At 46.1% G+C, this 19,386-nt stretch overlaps 1 protein-coding gene across 1 annotated transcript in view; it reads right to left on the bottom strand.

The window, feature by feature from the left end:
- KLHL32 (kelch like family member 32) overlaps positions 1-19,386 on the bottom strand; it is a 95,151-nt gene that overhangs the window by 4,176 nt on the left and 71,589 nt on the right. Inside the window, exon 8 of the mRNA XM_088520408.1 lies at positions 6,201-6,927. Within this exon, the coding sequence (XP_088376534.1) occupies positions 6,201-6,927 (727 nt within the window). The remainder of the gene's footprint in view (positions 1-6,200; positions 6,928-19,386) is intronic.

The following is a 19,386-nucleotide window of genomic DNA, read 5'->3' on the forward strand; positions in this document are numbered from 1 at the left end:
GCTCTCCTCCCACTTTCCCTCTAATTCCATGGGTTACAAACAGGATAAAAACATGTTTGTTGAGGAACGACTGCCCATTCAGCCCTTTCAAGACACAGCGACAGAAGCCGCGGCTGCTGCGAGGACCCGCAGCGCCTGACACGGTTTGGAGAAAGCGGAGGAGACCGTTTTATGCCACAGAGAAGGGAGAGGTGAAGAGGAGCTATCCCTGTGTGAGGGCAGCAGCGCCAGCTGGAAAACCGTGCACAGCTCTGAGCAACTGCCTGGTATTTCTAAATTCTGTACTTGCCTTACGTTAATGAGGGCGCATCTCCTGGCTTAGCTGTGGCCTTCACTGGGAGGTTCCTCCATAGGGATCAGCAACATCAACCCTTTACCAGTACTTACTTTTCAGGAATGTGTAGAAACCAGGGTGGGGACAACCTTGGAAAAGCCTAGGACGGGTTTTTATCAAAGATGCCCCAAGCATCTCCTCCCCTCCCCACGGGCAGTACGGGCTCAGTGCTGGAGCATCCTGTAACCTGGTGGGTTTCATGGTAGGTGTCCCTGAAGGAAGCACAGGGAAACGCCTCAGCCTCCAGGCTGCAACCGGAGCTGAGCAAACGCTCCCGGGACACATGGGAGCCGCCGGGAACGCCGGGCCCTGCAGCACCTCCACGATCCCCGGCCCCACCGCTCTCCGCCGGAGCCTGGAAGCCGGGACCAGAAGGAGCTCCCGCCAAAGCGGCTCCGCTAGGTTTGTCCCAGCAGGAAGGGGGGCGCCGCTGAGGCCCCCTGGCAGCCACGTGCCGGGGAGCACCAGCGCGGCAGACAGGGACACCACAGAGAGGAGCAGCCGAGTGTGGGGAGGGAGGCAGCGAGGAGGAAGGGAAAGGAGGGAGCTGCTCCCCGGCAAAATGATGAAATAATCAAATACGCAAAATTATTTTCGTCTCTCCACACAGCTCCTCGCATCAAGCGCGCAGCAGCTCACATCTCTCCCCCTGCAATACTGCTCATCTTGGTGTTTCATCATTACATTCCCTTCACATACCGCTCTCCACTTTTAGATTAATCTGCCAAAATGAGATGCTGAGGATTTGCATACAGATTTGACTACACAAAAATAGATCTGGAATTAATAACAGTCTCTATATGTTTTAATTTCTTCCAGACTGGAGTACCCTTGCCTCCAGCAGTATTCCTGGCTTTGAAAGTCATCAAGCTGATTTGCCTGCTCTTAGGTTATGATGCCACATGCTGCTACACTGTCCCCTGCAATCAAAGTGCTTGCGGAGACAGATTCCATGCCTTCCCCTAACAAGTGTATTTTATAGATTGGCAGTTTTGATCTCCCCTCCCCAGGGGGATAATCTGCATCTTAACAGGTTTCTATAGATACATCTGTCATACATCCTATATCTGCATCAATTTCCAACTCAAGTTCCTCCCAACTTTGAAGTGCTCTAGCAAAAGTTTAAAATTTTCTGCCAAAATTCAAATTTAACATGTCTGTAATGTCCTCTTGAACTATTCTTTTAAAAATACTCCAGGCAGCTGGGAGAGGGCAAAAGAAGAGTAATATGTCTCTTAACAAATAAGCAAAGGAAAAATAAAAGTTTAAGTGGTACCAAAAATAGTAAGATATTTTCTCTCAGAAAAAAAATGGCGTAACCCCGAGATGATTTCTTAAATTCCTCTGCAGTGCTCCCTGGTAGCAGCACTTACAAAGCACTTACTTAGAAATGAAATACACATTATTGCATTTGGCCTCAGCAATAGCAGCTGGCATGGCAGTAACCCATCGCATCAGAGAAAGAAAATCTTCGGTAAATGCCAACAAGGTTTGCAGTGTGGCCCGGGCTGACGGGACCGCTCAAGCCCAGGGTCAGCTCGGCAGGCCGCGCTGACACGGCCGTTTGCCCGGAGAGCCGCTCCCAACGGAGCCCTCCCAAAGTCAGGAATTGGCCTGAACCCGCCCGCTGCCCCTCCACGGGCACTCGGGGTTGTTACCTGCCCTGCCGCGGTTCTCGAGCTGAACCCAAAATCATCTCTGGTAAAGACCGCTCCAAAACAGCAGGGCGGGAGGCCGCGGCTTCAACACAGTTTTCGCAACTGGGAATGTGCAATGCCTCTGTAACGTGTCCTGGTAAGAGCCCCTTGTGACATCTAATCCCATGCAAATCCCGGAGAAAACGGCACATGTCCCTGCGGTCCCTGCTCGCTGGGGTCGCGCAGCGGGACCCGCTGCTCCCTGCAGCAGACGCCCCCGCACAGCTGCCCACGGGGACCCGCTGCTGCTCGAGGACACGGGTCGGGTGTCACACGCCAGACACGGCCCCTCCACGCGCAGCCCCCGCCTCCCGCGCCAGCCGGCCCGGGGACTCGGAGCCCGTTCCTGCAGCAGCGCAGGAATCCCCTCAGAAGAGCTCCAGTCTACACTGTTCCATGTCCTGGAATTGCCAACAAGAGGAGCACCAGCCCTAGCTGAAAAAAAATCATTAAAAATTGATGTTTACGTGCAATCTAAGAAGAAACAAGGACATCAAACCCACAGCATCAGTGTTTTGAGCTGTGTGAGACCCGCTATTCTTACTGGGGGTTGATGACAGTGAAAAGGAACCATCTGCCAAGCACGGACTGAGAAGGCATCACGGGGAAGTTTTTATCTATGTGTTGTTAAGCCCATAATAATTTCCCTAACAGTGGCAGCACAGAGGTCGACTTGGTGAGATACTGCAGGGTCTTGTCCATTCCCCATCTATTTTTGGTACAACAATTTCACAGCAATGAAATAGTTGCAGACACAGAGCAATTCCCCAGGATATGCAGTCCCTATTTTCTCCTTGGTCAAAACCACCACAGGTAGGAAAAAAAATGTCAGCAATCAAACAACAACATCAATAAAAGAATCAGAGAAAAAAAAGCTATTTCATAAGCTGCAACTCAACCCCGCACAGCTGAGTTTTCACGCGCACGTTGGGTTGTGCTGCTCAGCTGACGCTCTCGGCCCACACGTGGGGGCGGGAGGCAGCAGCTCCCGCGCTGCCCGCGCACCTTCCCCCGCGGGGAAGCACCGCGGTGCCCGGCTGCAGGCGGCGCCCGCGCCGGGGCGCAACGCGGGCGTCCGGGGCGCAACGCGGGCGTCCGGGGCGTGGGGCTCGCCGGGAACACACGGGTCTCGGCAGGAGCGCGGAGACCTCGTCGGGAGCGCGGGGGTCTCGTCGGGAGCGCGGGGGTCTCGTCGGGAGCGCGCGCACTCCGGGCTGTCCCGGCCGCGTGTTGCAGGGGCTGCCGGGCGCCGCGAGGAGGGAGGGTCGCGCGTCGGCTGCCAGCTGGGCCTGCAACCTTCAGTGCCCCGGAAAACTTCAAAGCCATCTGCCCAGTGCTGCTCTGTCAAGGCAGAAGACTTATTTTAATGAATTCTCATCCACTTTTCAACTCTAAACTAAACTAAACTAAAGGGCTGTAAAAAAAAAAAAAAAGGACAAGAGCAAATCATGACACAAATATAAATTGGGATGAAGCTGACAACAACTCCCCACACCCTGCACTGGTAACAGGGCAACAGGGAAGCCCTCCATCTGCTCCTGCAGAGCGCGGATGGGCATTCCGGCTCTTTGAGTGCAGGTCACATCTTGAGGTGTCTCTCCACAAATCCGGGGACTGGAAACTTTTATTATCACTATTTAGTTTATTCACTTATAAAAACCTGGACAAATTCTCGTGGTTACTTTGCCAGTTGGTTGTATCAGCCTGACCTTAAAAGCTCTTGCTGACCACCCGCCGAAAGGAGCAGGAACAGAGCTCAGAAGCTCCTCTAGCTCAGAACAGTTTTCTAGCTACTTAATTTTAGGCCACATATTATTAGTTTTCTTCCTCCTTTACAGAATACTCTTATTCTACCACCTTATATTTCATAATGGAACAGTGGGTTTGTTCAGCAGTGACTACAGATACTTTGGAACACTAAAACATCTCTCTCTACCACTGCCCTCTCCCTGAATGTACATGTAGAAAGAGCTAGTTTCTGGCCCTAAGCAATTAATTAATAATAGAGAGCTAGCTACAGTCTTTGCATCTGCATCTACTTCTATTTTTGAAATAACTGCTTTCAATACATATAACCCAGTTTTCAGTCCGTGCGAGCGCAGTGCAGATCAGCACCGCACTGAAGCATCGCACCAGGCGCTCCCGCTGCTCCCACGACGCTGGCAGCATCCGGCAACTCAAAACCGCGGAGAATTTTCTCCAAAGGCAACAACTATCCAAAATACAACCGAGAAGTCCTGCCTAGTTCATTCGACTGTCAAAACACTCCTCCTTACTGCGACTACTATATGCCACTGTTTATATGCCATTATATGCCACCACAAACAGAAAATTTGCTAGCAGTATTTTCAGGTATAAAAGGAACACAGTTGACTGGATATTTTTGTTGCTTTGCCCGATTGCAAGCACATCATCTTCCTGTTGTCTTCCACTTACTTCTTGCTCCGCTTCTACTGTTGTATTAGCAGCACATCTTTAAACGCAGCATCACTCCGGTTCATAACATAAAAGCAGATATTGTTTAAGCAAATGGCTCACACACACACACAAACACACACACACGCGGAAAGATGCAATCTGCAACCAACCCCACAGGCACCCTCAAAAATCTCAATCAAAATAAACATTTTCTTGCTCCTTCTTGTTAAAGAAAAAATGAAATTAAGACGGCTTTTTTTTCATGTATCGGAGCAAGGACCACACTCTGATGAGTGCCTCTAGTCCTCTCAGTTTTTATACGCATCTGTTTAACACAATTTCTTAAAAAGCTCCTTTCTCATTAATAAAACCTGCCAAACATAAGCTACGAGAGGTGGGAAGGCGAGAGAAGAACAGCCCTCGAGACGCAGCAAGCGCAGCACATTGCGGGGTGCAGGCCCTCCTCTCCCCTCTCCGCCCTGCCAAACTGGGGAGGGACCCGCTGAGGCCTGACCCTAGAGCCGGCTGCACCCTAGAGCAGAGCTTGTGTCTCCGCTCCTGCTCCGCGGGACTCGCACAGGGCGCAGGGCCCCCCTCGACGGCGGCTGGTAGCACGAGGCGCCTCTCGGGGCTCCTTGGGCCCCGCGCGTGCTGTGCTGCCCTTCATTCCAAACCCTTCACTTGCGATTTTAGTGCACATGTATAAGGACAGAGACCTGCCACTTCCCCACCACTGCGTGGGAAGCCACCCTCCTTTGGCACTCAATCCACATAGGAAGAAGGATACATCTGTGAGGAGCCCCGCTCACCTCCGTGACATATGCTGGGAAGCAGTCACGGCATAAGTAGCCAATTTCTTCTTTCATTCAGGTACCTTCTGTTCGCCAGCAGGATCCCACACCATATGAAGCCTCCCAGAGGGCTTCTACAGTGAAGACAGCAATCACTGCACATTTTCTTCAAGGGTTACACTCATTTACTCATTACCTTCCCTCATAAATATTACAACTTTATAACTTTCCATGACACATTCCTTACTGAAAGGATTTTTTTGTCTCTCAGATCTTAGGTAGACAGCACTGACCTTTTTCCAAAGACAACCCACGCCACATAAGCCACAACGAAGACTCACGACAGCGTTCTCAGCTCCTACCAACGTGCACATGTAAAATAAGAGTGCATCAGACTGAGTTCCAAGTGACTTGCGCTGGGTTACGATTACGAAGCCTTTACTCACGGGTGTGAGCCACGACGCTAGGATTTCACCAGGCAGCCCGGTGCACTCCTGCCAGGCAGCCCTGTGGATCCATCCACACAGACCCACAAGCAGTTCGGTCACCGTTTCACTGTCAGGAGTAAACGCACGAGACCGGATCACACCACAGAACCCGGGTTTTGCTTTTCTGCTGTTCTTTTCAGCAAGCACAAACCCACATGTGCCAAGAAGTTGGCAACCACTTTCATTCACTGTGATTTATGAATGGTGACTGGAAGCAGCACATGTGCTGTATGCAGCTTTGAACACAGGGGTATTCAGGAGACACAAAATATTGCATAGGTGTGTAACACTCCTATACTTCTGACCAGGCTTCATTACATGCATTCCGGCTTAAATTCTTTGAAATGCCAATCTCCTAAGGCAAAAGTTACCCTGCCATGTAAACCAAAAAAACATTTGTTAGTTTCACTGGAGACAATATTTCGTATTTCATATTTTGTTAGTACCTCGAATTGTGTGAAACGTTTTCTACCTGATATCCAAAGAAGCCCATCCACCACATATCCCGCATGGCATGAAAGGGACCGGTCAAAGGACTGTACAAAGGTCCACTTGTTCTTCTTGGGGCAGTACCGTTCCACGGTGGGGAGAACCTGGCGCAGCTCGTTCCTGCCCCCGGCGGCGTAGAGGAAGTCGCCCACGGCGCCCAGCACAAAGTGCTCCCGGCAGTTCTTCATGGGGGCGATGTCGGCCCACGCGTCCGTGCGCAGGTCGTAGCGACAGGCCGTCCTCACGGCGCACGTGCGCCCCGTGGCCTGCTCGGCCTCTCCCCCCGCCACGAAAAGGAAGTCTCCCATCACAGCGACACAGTGGTGGCTTCTGCCCACGGGCATGGGCGCCAGCTCGCTCCAGTTGGCGATGCCGGCGATGTGCACGTTCTCCTGATCCACGGGGTTGAAGTAGCGCAGCTCCTTCACCTTGCAGACCTCGCGCTTCTTCCCACCGATGATGTACAGGGTGTCCGACTGGAAGCGCGGCCTCGTCCTCCCGGTCTGCCACACGGGCTGCGCGTAGATGCTCTCGTGGTAGGCCAGGGCCTCGTTGACAAGCGCCGTGGCCGTCTCGCTAGCTTGGACGAGCGGATGGGAAAGGGCTACGGAGTGCAGTGTATCCACATCCATAAGGCCGAAGCGGACGTACTGCAGAAGCTCGTCCATGTACTGGAAACGGCAGTTGTGTTCCAACCACCTCACAGCGAGCTGAAAGCGCCGGGCGGAAGGAAGGAAGGAAGGAAGGAAGGAAGGAAGGAAGGGGAAAAAAAACAAAACACACACAAAAAAATCAATCATCTGCATACAATTCTGTCAAAATTTGGTCTTTAGAAAATTGTGTTTGCATCCTAAGAACTGTATATTTGCCTTAGTAGCAATGTCAATCAGTGCAAGAAGTACTTGTGAATTAATGAATCAACATAAAATATACGCTTTAAAGCACGATCTACTATATATATATGTGTGTGTGTGTGTGTGTGTTTGTATGTATGTAAGAGTACCGCCTTTTACTATCCCCCCCAAAAGTTACAATTTTTCACAGTATTAACACCAGACTGCAATAATGCTATGCAATACTCCTGCTGTGCAGACTGGTCGAGATGCTTTAGGAATGACCAATACCCAGGAATCCAGCTGCTGGAGCACTATTACAAACACAGACTATGTGGTCATTGAAGGTAGATTGAAAGACAGTAAGTAAGATTATGGTTAAATAATTAGGGAAAAAAAAAAAAGCTCTTTTTTTCCTGCTCCTTCTTTCACTTCATTTATGACAAAAAAATATAGGAATATAAGAAATAAATAATGAATCCCTCATTTTTTTTCCATTTTCATTTATTTTAATCATAAAATGAGGAGATATTTAAAGGGACTGGCAATTCAAAGAGAGAAGCAGAGAAGGGCTTGAGACTGGAAGGGAGAGAGAGAAAAAGAGGAGAGGAAGAGTCTGAAACCTATCAGAAATTGTAACTGGTCCCAAGAGCCAAAATAAACACAGATTTTAAATCGCAAAGCACACCAGCTGGATCCAGCCAAATCTATGCGGAGGCCAGGAAGGCGTCTATCCCTAAACCATTTCAAGAATGCTGTATAAATTCTGATGAAGATCCCTTAACTTCCTCAGGAAATCTATGCCCATGCTCTGCTATCCTCTTGGACATTTTTTCCTTTTACCTATAGAGGAGCCCAAATCTTTCAACCTTTTGTCCCATTTTCCACTGCATCTTTGTATTTCTACTGCAGAGCTCAGGAACCCTTGGTCCGACTGAACCTCCTTTGAATCTGATGACTGCTGCATCCTGTCCATACAAAATGTAAACCATTTTGCTACCTTCCTTTTCTCCTCTAACTCAGATGCATTTAAAGATGTCTGCTGTAGTTTCCACTCCTCTGCATGAAAAAAATCTTTTTTTTCTTTTTCTCTCAGGTTACATTTCACAAGTGTCTGAACCTCTGCTGCTTGGCTATGGCTCTCTCTCACAGAAAGGAAATTCCCCCTTTTTCTTGATAATTGATAACCAAAACTGGGTAAAATCTTCCTTTTAAGGTTGTGGTAGTGGAAAATAGACAGGCAGGATACCTTTGATCACACCAAGCTATGCCACTCTTGTTTGTACATTGCCACTAGTTGAGACTTACTCTGTCAATACACTATGATATTGGTGATGCACATTTAAGGTTATGACCTGGTAGTACCACATTTTTTCACAAGGTGCCATGCTTCTATCTGTTACTGGTGAGCTGCCTACTTTATGCCACTGTCCCAATTTGCTTAGATCGTTTTGAATCTAATTTTCTTTTTGAAAGTGCTTGAATGCCATTCCATTTTCTGATGTTCTGAAAATATAAAGTCCTCATTATTCTATCATCCAAGCCATTAACAAGACACTGAATAGCTTCAGGTGAGGACAGACTCCTCTCCTTGATAGAGCCTTTCATGATGACCAAGGGCTCCTGAGCAGAAGTTTCTGACCAGCTATGCAACAACAGATTTCTTTACAACTTACTGCTGTGCACTGCTCAAGAGAAAGTTGGGTAAAACGGCCTAAGAGTAAGGCTGGTGTTTGGATCAGGGCTTTTTACACTCACAGTACCTCAGACTTACTGCTTCCCTTGTATTCTGCAAGAGGAGGACTGGCAAACCAGAAACCCTGTTTTATTAAGATGAATGTGAAACCTTCTTCTCTATGCTATTCAACCCTGGCAAAAACAGAGAATCAGTGAAGAGCATCAAAAACCGCAACAGTTCAATGAGTTACAAGCTGCATTGTGTTTCAGTGGGTGTTTGCTGTACATGCTGGTTAGCATTAAGGTTAATTAAGTACATTTAAGAGCGCTTATGGTCTTGAAATCATTGAGGATTATAGTCACATGTCCTGAAACCTATCACATACACATGTCTAGTTGTCTCCTGTTGTATGGCTTTAAGTAACTCCCCGCTCCATCTCTTTGGCTGTATGAAACATTTCTCAAAATGTTCAGATATTTAGCACTGCGCATTAAGTAGACACTTAAGTTCATGAGGAATTCAGGTCATCCTCATCATGATGAAGACACCTACTGAATTCAGACCGACTGACGTGCGGGCAGCTATACTGAAGGACAGATATTTACAAAGCATGAGCACTTTATCTGTCACCACTCGAATCCAACTGATCGGTGTTTCTTCTGCTTACAGTCCATGTCCTCACCCATACTTAAAACATCACGGCACAGGCGTCACCTGCACTATACATGACAAAGGTTACAGACTATTAAAAGATACACATTGCTGCCATCAGGTCTTGGTAATTGCAAGGTTTTTAAGTCACTTTTAATATCAGTGCCTGCTAATATCTTAGAATCTCACTCCTCCTTTTTCTCCCCCTCCAGTAAATACTGTGTAAACACACAAATAGCACTATGCTCTTAGCTTTCACAAAAGCACTATCTGCATTTATTTGTGCATATGGGGATATGTGAAGAGCTGCTGCAGCAGCAGAGGTGGACATGTCCATTACAACACAAATTTGCTGCTGTATGAAGTTTGGTAAAAGCAGTTTGGGTCACCCTGAGTTTGCTCTGCACTGAGATTTTCTGCAGCTACGCTACTTCTACCCTTCTCTTCTAATGAGCGACTACAACAGCAACAGAGGGAATAATATGAATCCCAGACCATGCCTTTGGTATAGGCAGCTACTGACTCCTACCAGACTTCAAGCCTGAGTTTGTTGTCAGGTACTGCAATTTCCTATACAAATTTAGAGGCAGGGCTAAGAAGCCTATGCATGACCTTATCACCTGTGTGGGCTGTAGGTAGTTGGTACTGGGCAGGGAGGCTTTGCTGGCATCGAAGCTGCTCATCAGGAGAAACTGTGATCTGGGAATCACCACGTGCAACACTCACTGGCATCACCAGCCATGTGACCTCCTGGTACCACTGAACACAGCTTGACTACTGTATCTTATGCAACTTACACCCATGTGAATATATACTATAGAAGTGCAAAACTGTATGCAAAATACTAGCAAGAATCTGTATATTTACTCATTGCAGGTTCCACCACCTTCAATCACAGGAACATCACAATTCACGCCATATACACCCCGATTAGAGTGCCTACTTCCTGGCCTCCCTGGCAGCAGGTACCAGCAGCGGCAGTCGGTATGGGCAAGCGAAAGCCATTTGACACTTTGGGACATTGCAAGGACACATCCAGACTTCTCTAAGAAGACTCCACTAATGCTTGAAAATACAACTGGGTTTAAAACACAAACAAGTAAACAAAAACAAAGAGACTCTCCACAATTTGGAGTTTAAAAATATTTATATCACTACTAAATAATTCACAAAATAAGGAAGGACTCCTACTCTTAGTACCATAGGGGCAAATGCTGTTTAAACTGTTAAAAGCTTCATTTCTTATTAATTTTAATATGTGAGTATGAGAAGGAAACCACAGCTCAGGACCTGTATCAACTTTAATAAATAATTTACTTTGCCATATTCATCCTCGAAACTAAGTAAATGACAAAACCAGGTCCTCAAAGGACATGATTTCCAGGCACACGCAAACCATCAGGGAACAGGGGCACAAGCTCCTGTGGCCTGGCTGGAGCACGCAGCAGCGTGCCTCAACGCACTGCAACATGCCTGAACACACCTCAACACGCCGCAACACGCCTGAACACACCTCAACACGCCGCACCATGCCTGAACACACCTCAACGCGCCTCAGTGTGTCTCAAAGCGCTGCACCGCGCCTGAACACACCCCAATGCGCTGCAACGCACTGCACCGCGCCTGAGCAGACCTCTATGCGCCGCAATGCGCCTCAGCACACTGCACTGCACCTGAACCCACCTCAACACGCCGCAACACTCTGCACTGTGCCTGAGCACACCTCAGTGCGCCTCAGCTCGCTGCAACACACTTCAAAGCGTCTCAATGCGCCTCAACGTTTCTCAAAGCACTGCACCATGCCTGAACACACCTGTGTGCCTCAGCGCACCTCAGCTTGCTGCAACGCACCTCAACGTGTCTCAAAGCACCAAAGCATTCCTCAGTGTGCCGCAACGTGCCACAACACACTGCACCACCCCTGAGCACACCTCAGTGCACCTCAATGCACCGCAACACGTCTAAACGCACCTCAATGTGTCTCAAAGTGCTGCACTGTGCCTGAACACACCTCAGTGCGCCACAACGCGCTGCACTGCGCCCGAACACGCCTCAACACGCCTCAATGTGCCTCAGCGTGCTGCAACGCACCTCAACGTGTCTCAAAGCGCCACAGTGCGCCTCAACGCGCCCCAACGTGCCTCAGTGCCCCTCAACGTGCTGCAACGCGCCTGCCTCTGCTTTCGCTGCGCTCAGAAGGGCTCCTGCTGCTCCCAACCCAGCTCAGCAGCCCAGCCCTGGTGTTTCCTGGGCGTCCAACTCTCCTGGGAAGCAGCAAGTCCTGAGAGGTGTCTGACTTGCCTGTCCTCTCTTCGCGCTGCTGGAGGATATGAGGTGCCTGAGCTTCCGTTGGCCTCGCGGGAAGTTTTCCAGCCAGACACGGCAAGCTGCTTTGTCAGTGCAAAGGCCTGGCATCTTCATCACACCCACGTTCATTTGTGAGCTACTTGAAGTCACAAACTTAGTCACAAACATTAATACTTACACGTTTTTAGATTTTAAATATGCAAAACTAACTTAGAGAGAAGCTTTCTCCAAGGCTGGAAGCAAATATATTCAAAACAAACCATCAGATTTCTGCATGGCAATCTGATGGCATACCAGGGTAAGGGGGTAAAAGCAAAACAAAACAAACACCTCCTTCACCACCCCCAATCTTTCACTACAAATCTCATCTGAATCGTCTTTCCGTACCTTGTTTATACGTAAACAAAACTGAAAGCCAAAAAAAAAATCAATTTACTATCTTAAGTAATGATAAATAAGGCAAAAAAGTCATAAAAGCAACACAGCTGCTACAGAAATGACTTTAAGGGACCTAGGGAACTTCAAAATGCAAAATCTGGAGTTTGCCAGTTCACCATTTGCTTTCAGTTCTAACTGTATTGTTTCATTCTCTTTTGCAATGTGAAAGTGTCTTTCATCTATAAATTGGCACATCAGATTTGGCCTCTCCTTGGAGTTTTTATAATGAACAAGTCTCAGATTTTCCTGACAGGGAACCTCTTTCCTCAAAAGCACTATGTTATTTAACAGGACATCGTCTGCATCACCTGGCTCCTCAAGTCTCAAGTACAGGATGGGAACCTAGGTATAAACCTAGATATTCACCAGAGCTCTGTAACAAAGTCCACTGAGGCCATGGAGCGACTTCCACTTCTAAAATACAAATGAATTGGCAAAGGATTTTAATTTATATCTCTGACGGGTCCGAGTCCTTGTCTCTTTCCAGAGACTCTTGAGAAGGAAACCGGTTTAGGTCATCAATTTAAGCATTTTATATAAGCAAGGTGGACTAAATTGTAATCTACCATCCATTCAGGAAAATATATATATATGTATATGAAGAATTCCTTCTGGAAACAAATGAACAAAAAAGATTGTACGTTTTCAAAGCCAAAGTTGCTTATGACTCTCTTTAGGAAGTAGACATGGAGGTTAAGAAAGCAAGCACATGGCACAGTGTCCAGATGATCTTCTCCAACTGTATCAGTCAGGTACTTCCTTACATTTGACAGCAAGTGACTCAAACCAACATGATACAGAGCCTTAAAGATAGAAATCCTTCTCTCCTTTTTTTTTTTGAATTAAAAATGTGCATAAAAATAAGATTGTAATGAGCTGCATGTAGAACAATCAAAATTATTAGGTATTTGCATTTCTTTTGCACCTTGAGCCAAACAACTAAAAAATTATGCATAGGATCCTCTCAATCTGAACAAAGTAAATATTAATAATCTCCGAATCTGCAATGAAATGTCTTTTGCCCCGAACCCTGAAGAGAGCCCTCCCAGCTCAGCGCGTTGCAGTGCAGTGACGATGCCTGTACTCGCAGCGCCAAGCCGAGGCACACGTGTGTGACCAGGAAATAATGCTCCGCCACCCCCCGCTCTCGCTGCACAGAGACATTTTAAATTTACCTGTTTGTCAGTTTTACAAATGGGTGTCTGTGTAAGCAGCCTCCTGCGTGGCACTGCGTTAGCAAGCGAGCTCTCATTTGCACATGCTGATTTTACAATCAGAATTAAAACATTTACTCTGTTCAGGGTGAGTTGATAAACAGGGATTTTAAAAATCTTTTTTTTTAATATGAAAAATGAAAGAAAAGTGTTCCTCTGGATGCATTATGCCTTTGGGCTCCATTTGAGGGAAGGGAAAAAAAGACAGAGAAAGCTACTGTGAAGGTCACAGAGTGAAAGAACTTCCTCAGGGCACAGAATAAATTAAATCCCAAGGAAAAAATAAAATGTGATTTCCAGAGTGTGAGGCACAAACTCAAAATGACAATGATTGACAGGCAAACTATATCCGTGCAATATCCAAGACTGCACGTTCTCATTTACCTCAGTGTAGCCAGCAAGCGCCCATTAAACATCCGTCTGATGCCCAAATTAACCTTCTTGGCAAACTGAAAGAGGCACAAACTATCATAATCAACCTTTCATTATCACAGCAGCCTCTAGTTAAAGGGTCAGAATAATTGTGCCATCAGAGCCCTGATTGTTTTCAATCAACAGACGACTGGAGTGACAGCTCAGTGATGGAGTAGTTTGATGAAACCGCACCAGGCCTAATCAGAGCAGATGAAAGGAAGGCATGATTGGTGCAAATGAACAGCCGTGCCTCTCTTTTTCATTTACAATCTGAAATTACTCTTAAATTTACAGGGTTTTTTTCTCCCTTATGAGTACCTCTGGAAGAATGTTTGACTTATTACTGAGTTCTGACAGTGCAGAGTTATAAAACACAGGTAGGGTTTTCAGCCGAGGCTTTAAGTGGGTATTCAGCATAATTCTAACAAATTCACTCTTGAAAAGCACAAAATGACTAAAGACTTTCAATGACCTAACCTTTCCGTGCTGTTTGATTAGCAGAACAATTTATCACACATCACATTCTTCACGATAAGAGAAGATTTAAAAAAAAACGGGCAAGGATCTCTTGCAAATGTTTTCTCTTAGCCAAAGTATTTATTGCATCATTGCTCTCCTGTTTTCTCTCACGCACACACAAAATCAGAGAGCAGTGCATTAAAATGCCTTTCCCCTTGGAAGAGAAGCCAGGCAGCGAGTGTTCGGAGAGGAGGGCAGTGCCTGTGCCGCTCACGGCGCCGCCATGCAGCTCTCTGACGCCCTGTTCACTCCCACGTGCGAGCGGCCGTGATGTCAGCCTGAACCATTAGGTGCTCCTCACCTCAGCCAAAGCGAGCAGCGCATCAGAGCGCTTCACAAATCAAAGAACAACAATTTGAGCTCTCTTTTGGCACAACCTGGAAAGAGTGGAAGGTTCAGGCTTCCTGCAACTCCTTGGCTACAGGCAACTTTTACTCCTGCCTTCACCCAACTGCAACCAGGGCTGCCCACCCTCGCAATGGCATTGCAAGGAAGCCACTGGAAATCAAAAGAACCTCTTTGCATCTTCAAAGGCAACAATTATTTCAAATGGAGAATGGCAGATCTTTTCTTACGTGATCTTTGCCATGATCAGATGTTCTCTAGTCTACCAGCCATCACTAAATGTGTATCGACATTAGGGTCAGCATAGGAAAACAAAAGATTAATATTTACCTGAATCAGAAGCAAATAAAGAAGACTGATGCTGCCAGTAAAAGCCTTTTAGGTAATTCTATTTTCTGTACCTTTTCCTCACACTACCGAACGGAGGTTTTACAGCCCTAAACTTCACAGAATTAAGCCCAACATCCCTGTCAGTAGAGGAACATGACTGCCCTACGTTGAAGAGGCTCTGAGCAGGCCTGGACACTCGCCCTGGCTGACACAGGGGCTGCCATTTGCGCTTGCTCCTGCACTAGTTTAATTTACTGAAGTTGGCTGTTGACACAAGCAGGTTCGCAGTAACTAAGTCTCTGAAGAAAAGGCACTCCACATGGATATTAAATCTGAAAACAAACTGTAACTATGAACTGATACTTTCAGGTTACCCCATATCCCTACTCAGCAAGCTGCCTGCACCTACTTTCAGCCAGGTACACTCAGCATATTCAGCTACAGACCTTTTTCAGAAATACATGTGCTTTTCTTTGTATAACAAGCAGTTTTACTCCCTTCAGATAGCATAAAGGCTCCAAAACCAGTCTTGTTAAGAAGGCTCTGTTAAAGCCAAGCCCTGCTTAACTAAACAGTGTCCGGTCTGTCCATGGTACTTTCCCTCCTCACTCCTTCACTATGACAGCTAGGTTCCCATCCCATTTCAAACACTGAAGTGCCCAACTTTTTGTAGGCATAAAGACCCTGCTTTAAATCTACATGCAGATGTGCTGAACTCCTGGGAAGGGCTCCAAGACATTCCCAAGTGCACCTGGCCTAACATACCACGGGAGAAGCATGGGAAGTTGCCAGCAGAGAAAAGATTCGGGGGAAAAAAAAAGCTGTTTCCCACACAAACAGCGACCAAGTAGCGAAGTCTCTCTGTATTTGCATCTCCTCCCGTGCTGGGATCACACAACCATTCCAAGACACCCTTGTTCTGCTGCCTGTCTCCAAGCCCTTCGCACACTCCTACAGGACCCCGGCAGCAGCAGTGGCACCGCCTGGGTGTGCAGGGGGGCCGCACTAAATGTACTCCCCCCGACCCAGGGTTTCACTGACAGGACTTGCAGATAACAGGCTCAAGTGAGAGGAGGCGGAAGCCAAGCTGTAACTGAACTATTCAGTAAATATGTGGCCCAAAAGGAAGACGAGAGAACCCCAAAGTTAATTAGATCTGGAGAGCGAAGGCACTTACTTATGCATCTCCCCCTGGCTCCTTTGGCTGGAATTTTGTTGGTTTGGGATCTCTGTAGCCTAAGGATGACAATCTCTGGCTTTCTGAAAGCATCCGTTCATCTGTGAGCCAGTGAGCATCCAACAGGCAGCAGCTCGACTTTGAGCTTTCAGCACAGAGAAGCACTCTGGAAGCTGAGTGTTGGGCACAGCCTGTCCAGCCACATGAATCACGTGCTTCACCATAGTATACTGTGATTAAGGTAGAGCTGCACAATGCAGCTTATTAATAGCAAGCATTTATCAAAATTAATGGTGTTAAGGTGAATCACAATGTATTAAAAATATTTCTCAGATTTTCTCAAGTGCTTGTAAGATCTCTCTTCCTAAATCAGTCATGCTGTAAAGCATCAATCACCAACTGCCCCATTTCTGCACAGGGCTGCTAGGTGAATATGCTGTCCCATAGAGTCCTCAGCAGGTACCAGAAGCATACATATGCTTCATGAGTTGGGCAGATCTCCTGGGCACACACTCTCATCTCAAAAAATCTTCAATATTTTTCCCCCTGCAACATTCTTGTTAGGAAGGGAGGTATTAATGCCTCGACTTTGCAGATGAGGAGCTGAAACGAGCCAAATTCCAGCCACGCACAAATATTCCAGCAATTCAATCCAGCGCCATTCTCCGTCCAGCACTTTCCTGCGAGCTTCCTTCTCCTCCACAACACTGGCACAACCACACAGCCCTTCCAACAGGGCCATTACGGTACCAAGGTGGAAAAGAGATGGTGCTGGTTATGGGGAGGTTCCATTTTTCAAGCAAAGTTCAAAGGCCTTTTTTTTTTTTTTTGAAATATAAAGGAAAATATTATGCTTCATAATGATGACCAATTATAAACAGTGAAGAATCGAAAGTACACTTTCCAAAATCTTATTCAATTACTTTCAACATTTTATCCAATGTGTTTACTTTACTAGTTCTTATCGATACTGGAAATGAGACTAGATAGCAGCTGAGCTAGAAGACACTGACTAACCTCAATAAAAATGTTTCAACTTTTCAGACTTTCAATAAACCACCATGTTCAAAAGCCAGTTTTACAAAAAGGTACTTGCATTACACTAATATAAATATTAATGTTATATATAGTAACATATCATATTATATTAGAGCAAAAAGGAAAAAAATAAACTTTTCGTCTACTCAAACATGAAGTAGGGTAAGTTGAGGTGAGGTGAGGACAGAATGTAAACTCTCAGCAGCTGTAAATGGCCACAGTTCATGGAAACACGCCATTTTATACCTTCTGGGGAACCTGGACTTCAAAATTATGTGACACTTTCCTCCAAAGTCTCTCACAGCAATTTATAAGCACTAAAACTAGAGCTTCCCTGTGAGAAGTACACATTTCAACCATGATCCAGGCATGGAAACTAAGAGACAGAAAATTTAAGTGATATGGCCCACGGCAGGAGTGGTTCAGCTAAGGTCCTGTCTCCACAACCTGTCCATAACTGAAAGAGCCTTTCCTCTGCAGCCTAAATCCCCTTGAGATATCTGTGCTCTGTGCCCCAGATGAAGGTGGGCCCAATGCATGAATCTGACAAAACATGAAGAAACAGACTCCTAAATATGATCTCCAAAACTATTTAATACTTTTTTTCCCAAGAGGAAGTACATTCTCATGCTATTATATCTCCAGCCTAATGGGTGAAGTTGTTTCCTTTACAATTATTTGGGGCTTCTCTACAAAGATGATCTACCAAAATGCTTCCTGCACCTCTGTCACTCGCCTGTTTTGTCACAGGGATGGAGCAAAGTCCTGTGCAACCCACGGGGCAGGGACACTCCACACACAACTGCACGTTGAAAATTTCTATGAGCTACTGAGCAGCCCCTACTGCAACGCACTCTGCAGCTACCCCACGACTGACAACAACTCTATTTTCCTGTGTGCTGCAATGACCACCAGACCTGGAAGTGTGCACAAATAAATAAAATAGATGAGGTGGGATTGATCACAGTGGAAAGGCTGTCCCAGCTCTTGCAATCAAAGCGACCTTAGCTGTAACAAGAACATCAGGACAGAGCATGGAGGGTGACAGTCTAACCAGATCACACAAAAGCAATGAAATGAAACCCCCAAATTGGAATCCAGAACCAGGAATACCATCTTTTCAGACTAGATCAGCCATAGAAAAGAATCAGAAATGACAAGCAAGCTCCCTGCCATAAGCATGTCCTAGAAGTAGCTTAATGGGTTCCTAAAACAACAATGGACATTGGCCTTTCTTTGATAACTTTACCAAAGGGCAGGAAGCTCTGCGCTACCAACTCCTCGGGCGCCCATTTTCTAACTCAGAAGAAAATGCTCAGGTTTGGCCCCACCATCATCTGTCATGATGGTCAAACCAACACTGCTAGATACTTTATCTCACTTGAACAATGTTGTAAAAAGGTGCCATGAGCAAAAGCTTCCCTCGGCGTAGAGAGAGCTGTCCACCTAGGACTCTTCACTGTGACTTGAGTTTAAGGAGAACAAAGTTTATGGCAGCATTAAACCAATTTAAATAATCACAATCTCTCTTTCTAAAAGAAGGGTTAGGATGGGGCCCATGGAAGGCAGAGGAAGAGAAAACTCCCAGCAAGCATCCTTTCCAACTCCAGAATAATTCCATTTTTATTTTTAAATAAACATTCAGACTGACATTAAATGCCCTGAAACCTTGTATTGCCACACTTAGCATGAAAATAAGTTGTTGGTGTGTAATTATAACTGTAAATGACAATCTTCTACCTTCCAAGACACACTATTTCGTTATACCTCTGTTTTTATTTTATTAAGCCCTTGGAATATATTTAAAACATGTAGCAGTTCTCTGTGGAGACAGGAATCTACTGGCTTTTATCAATAAAAATTGTTAAAGAATAAAAAAGATGCAAAACCAACAACATTCTATTCTATACTGAAATTAGTCTAAATGGTTCTTGAATGTAGAAGGATTATTATTCCTTTCTTCTGTACTGTTAGGGTACATTTTCTATAAAATCTATAGGCAAATCTAACAAATTACATAAAATGTATACTTTTCTGTGATAATCTTGACAACAGCTATAGAGGACTTGTATATCATTAATGTCCTAGATCGCACACAAAAACACGTATCCAAACACATACTCTTTGCTGGTTTACATATACATATGCTCTCAACAGAGCACATAATTATAAACCTGAGGTCAATTTTTCCAAGTGCAATCCTTAGAGGCATGTTATATATATTT

The sequence above is a fragment of the Tinamus guttatus genome, unplaced genomic scaffold (assembly GCF_059628265.1).
Source record: "Tinamus guttatus ecotype Peru unplaced genomic scaffold, ASM5962826v1 Tinamus_guttatus_pri_ptg000088l, whole genome shotgun sequence".
Lineage (NCBI taxonomy): Eukaryota > Metazoa > Chordata > Aves > Tinamiformes > Tinamidae > Tinamus > Tinamus guttatus.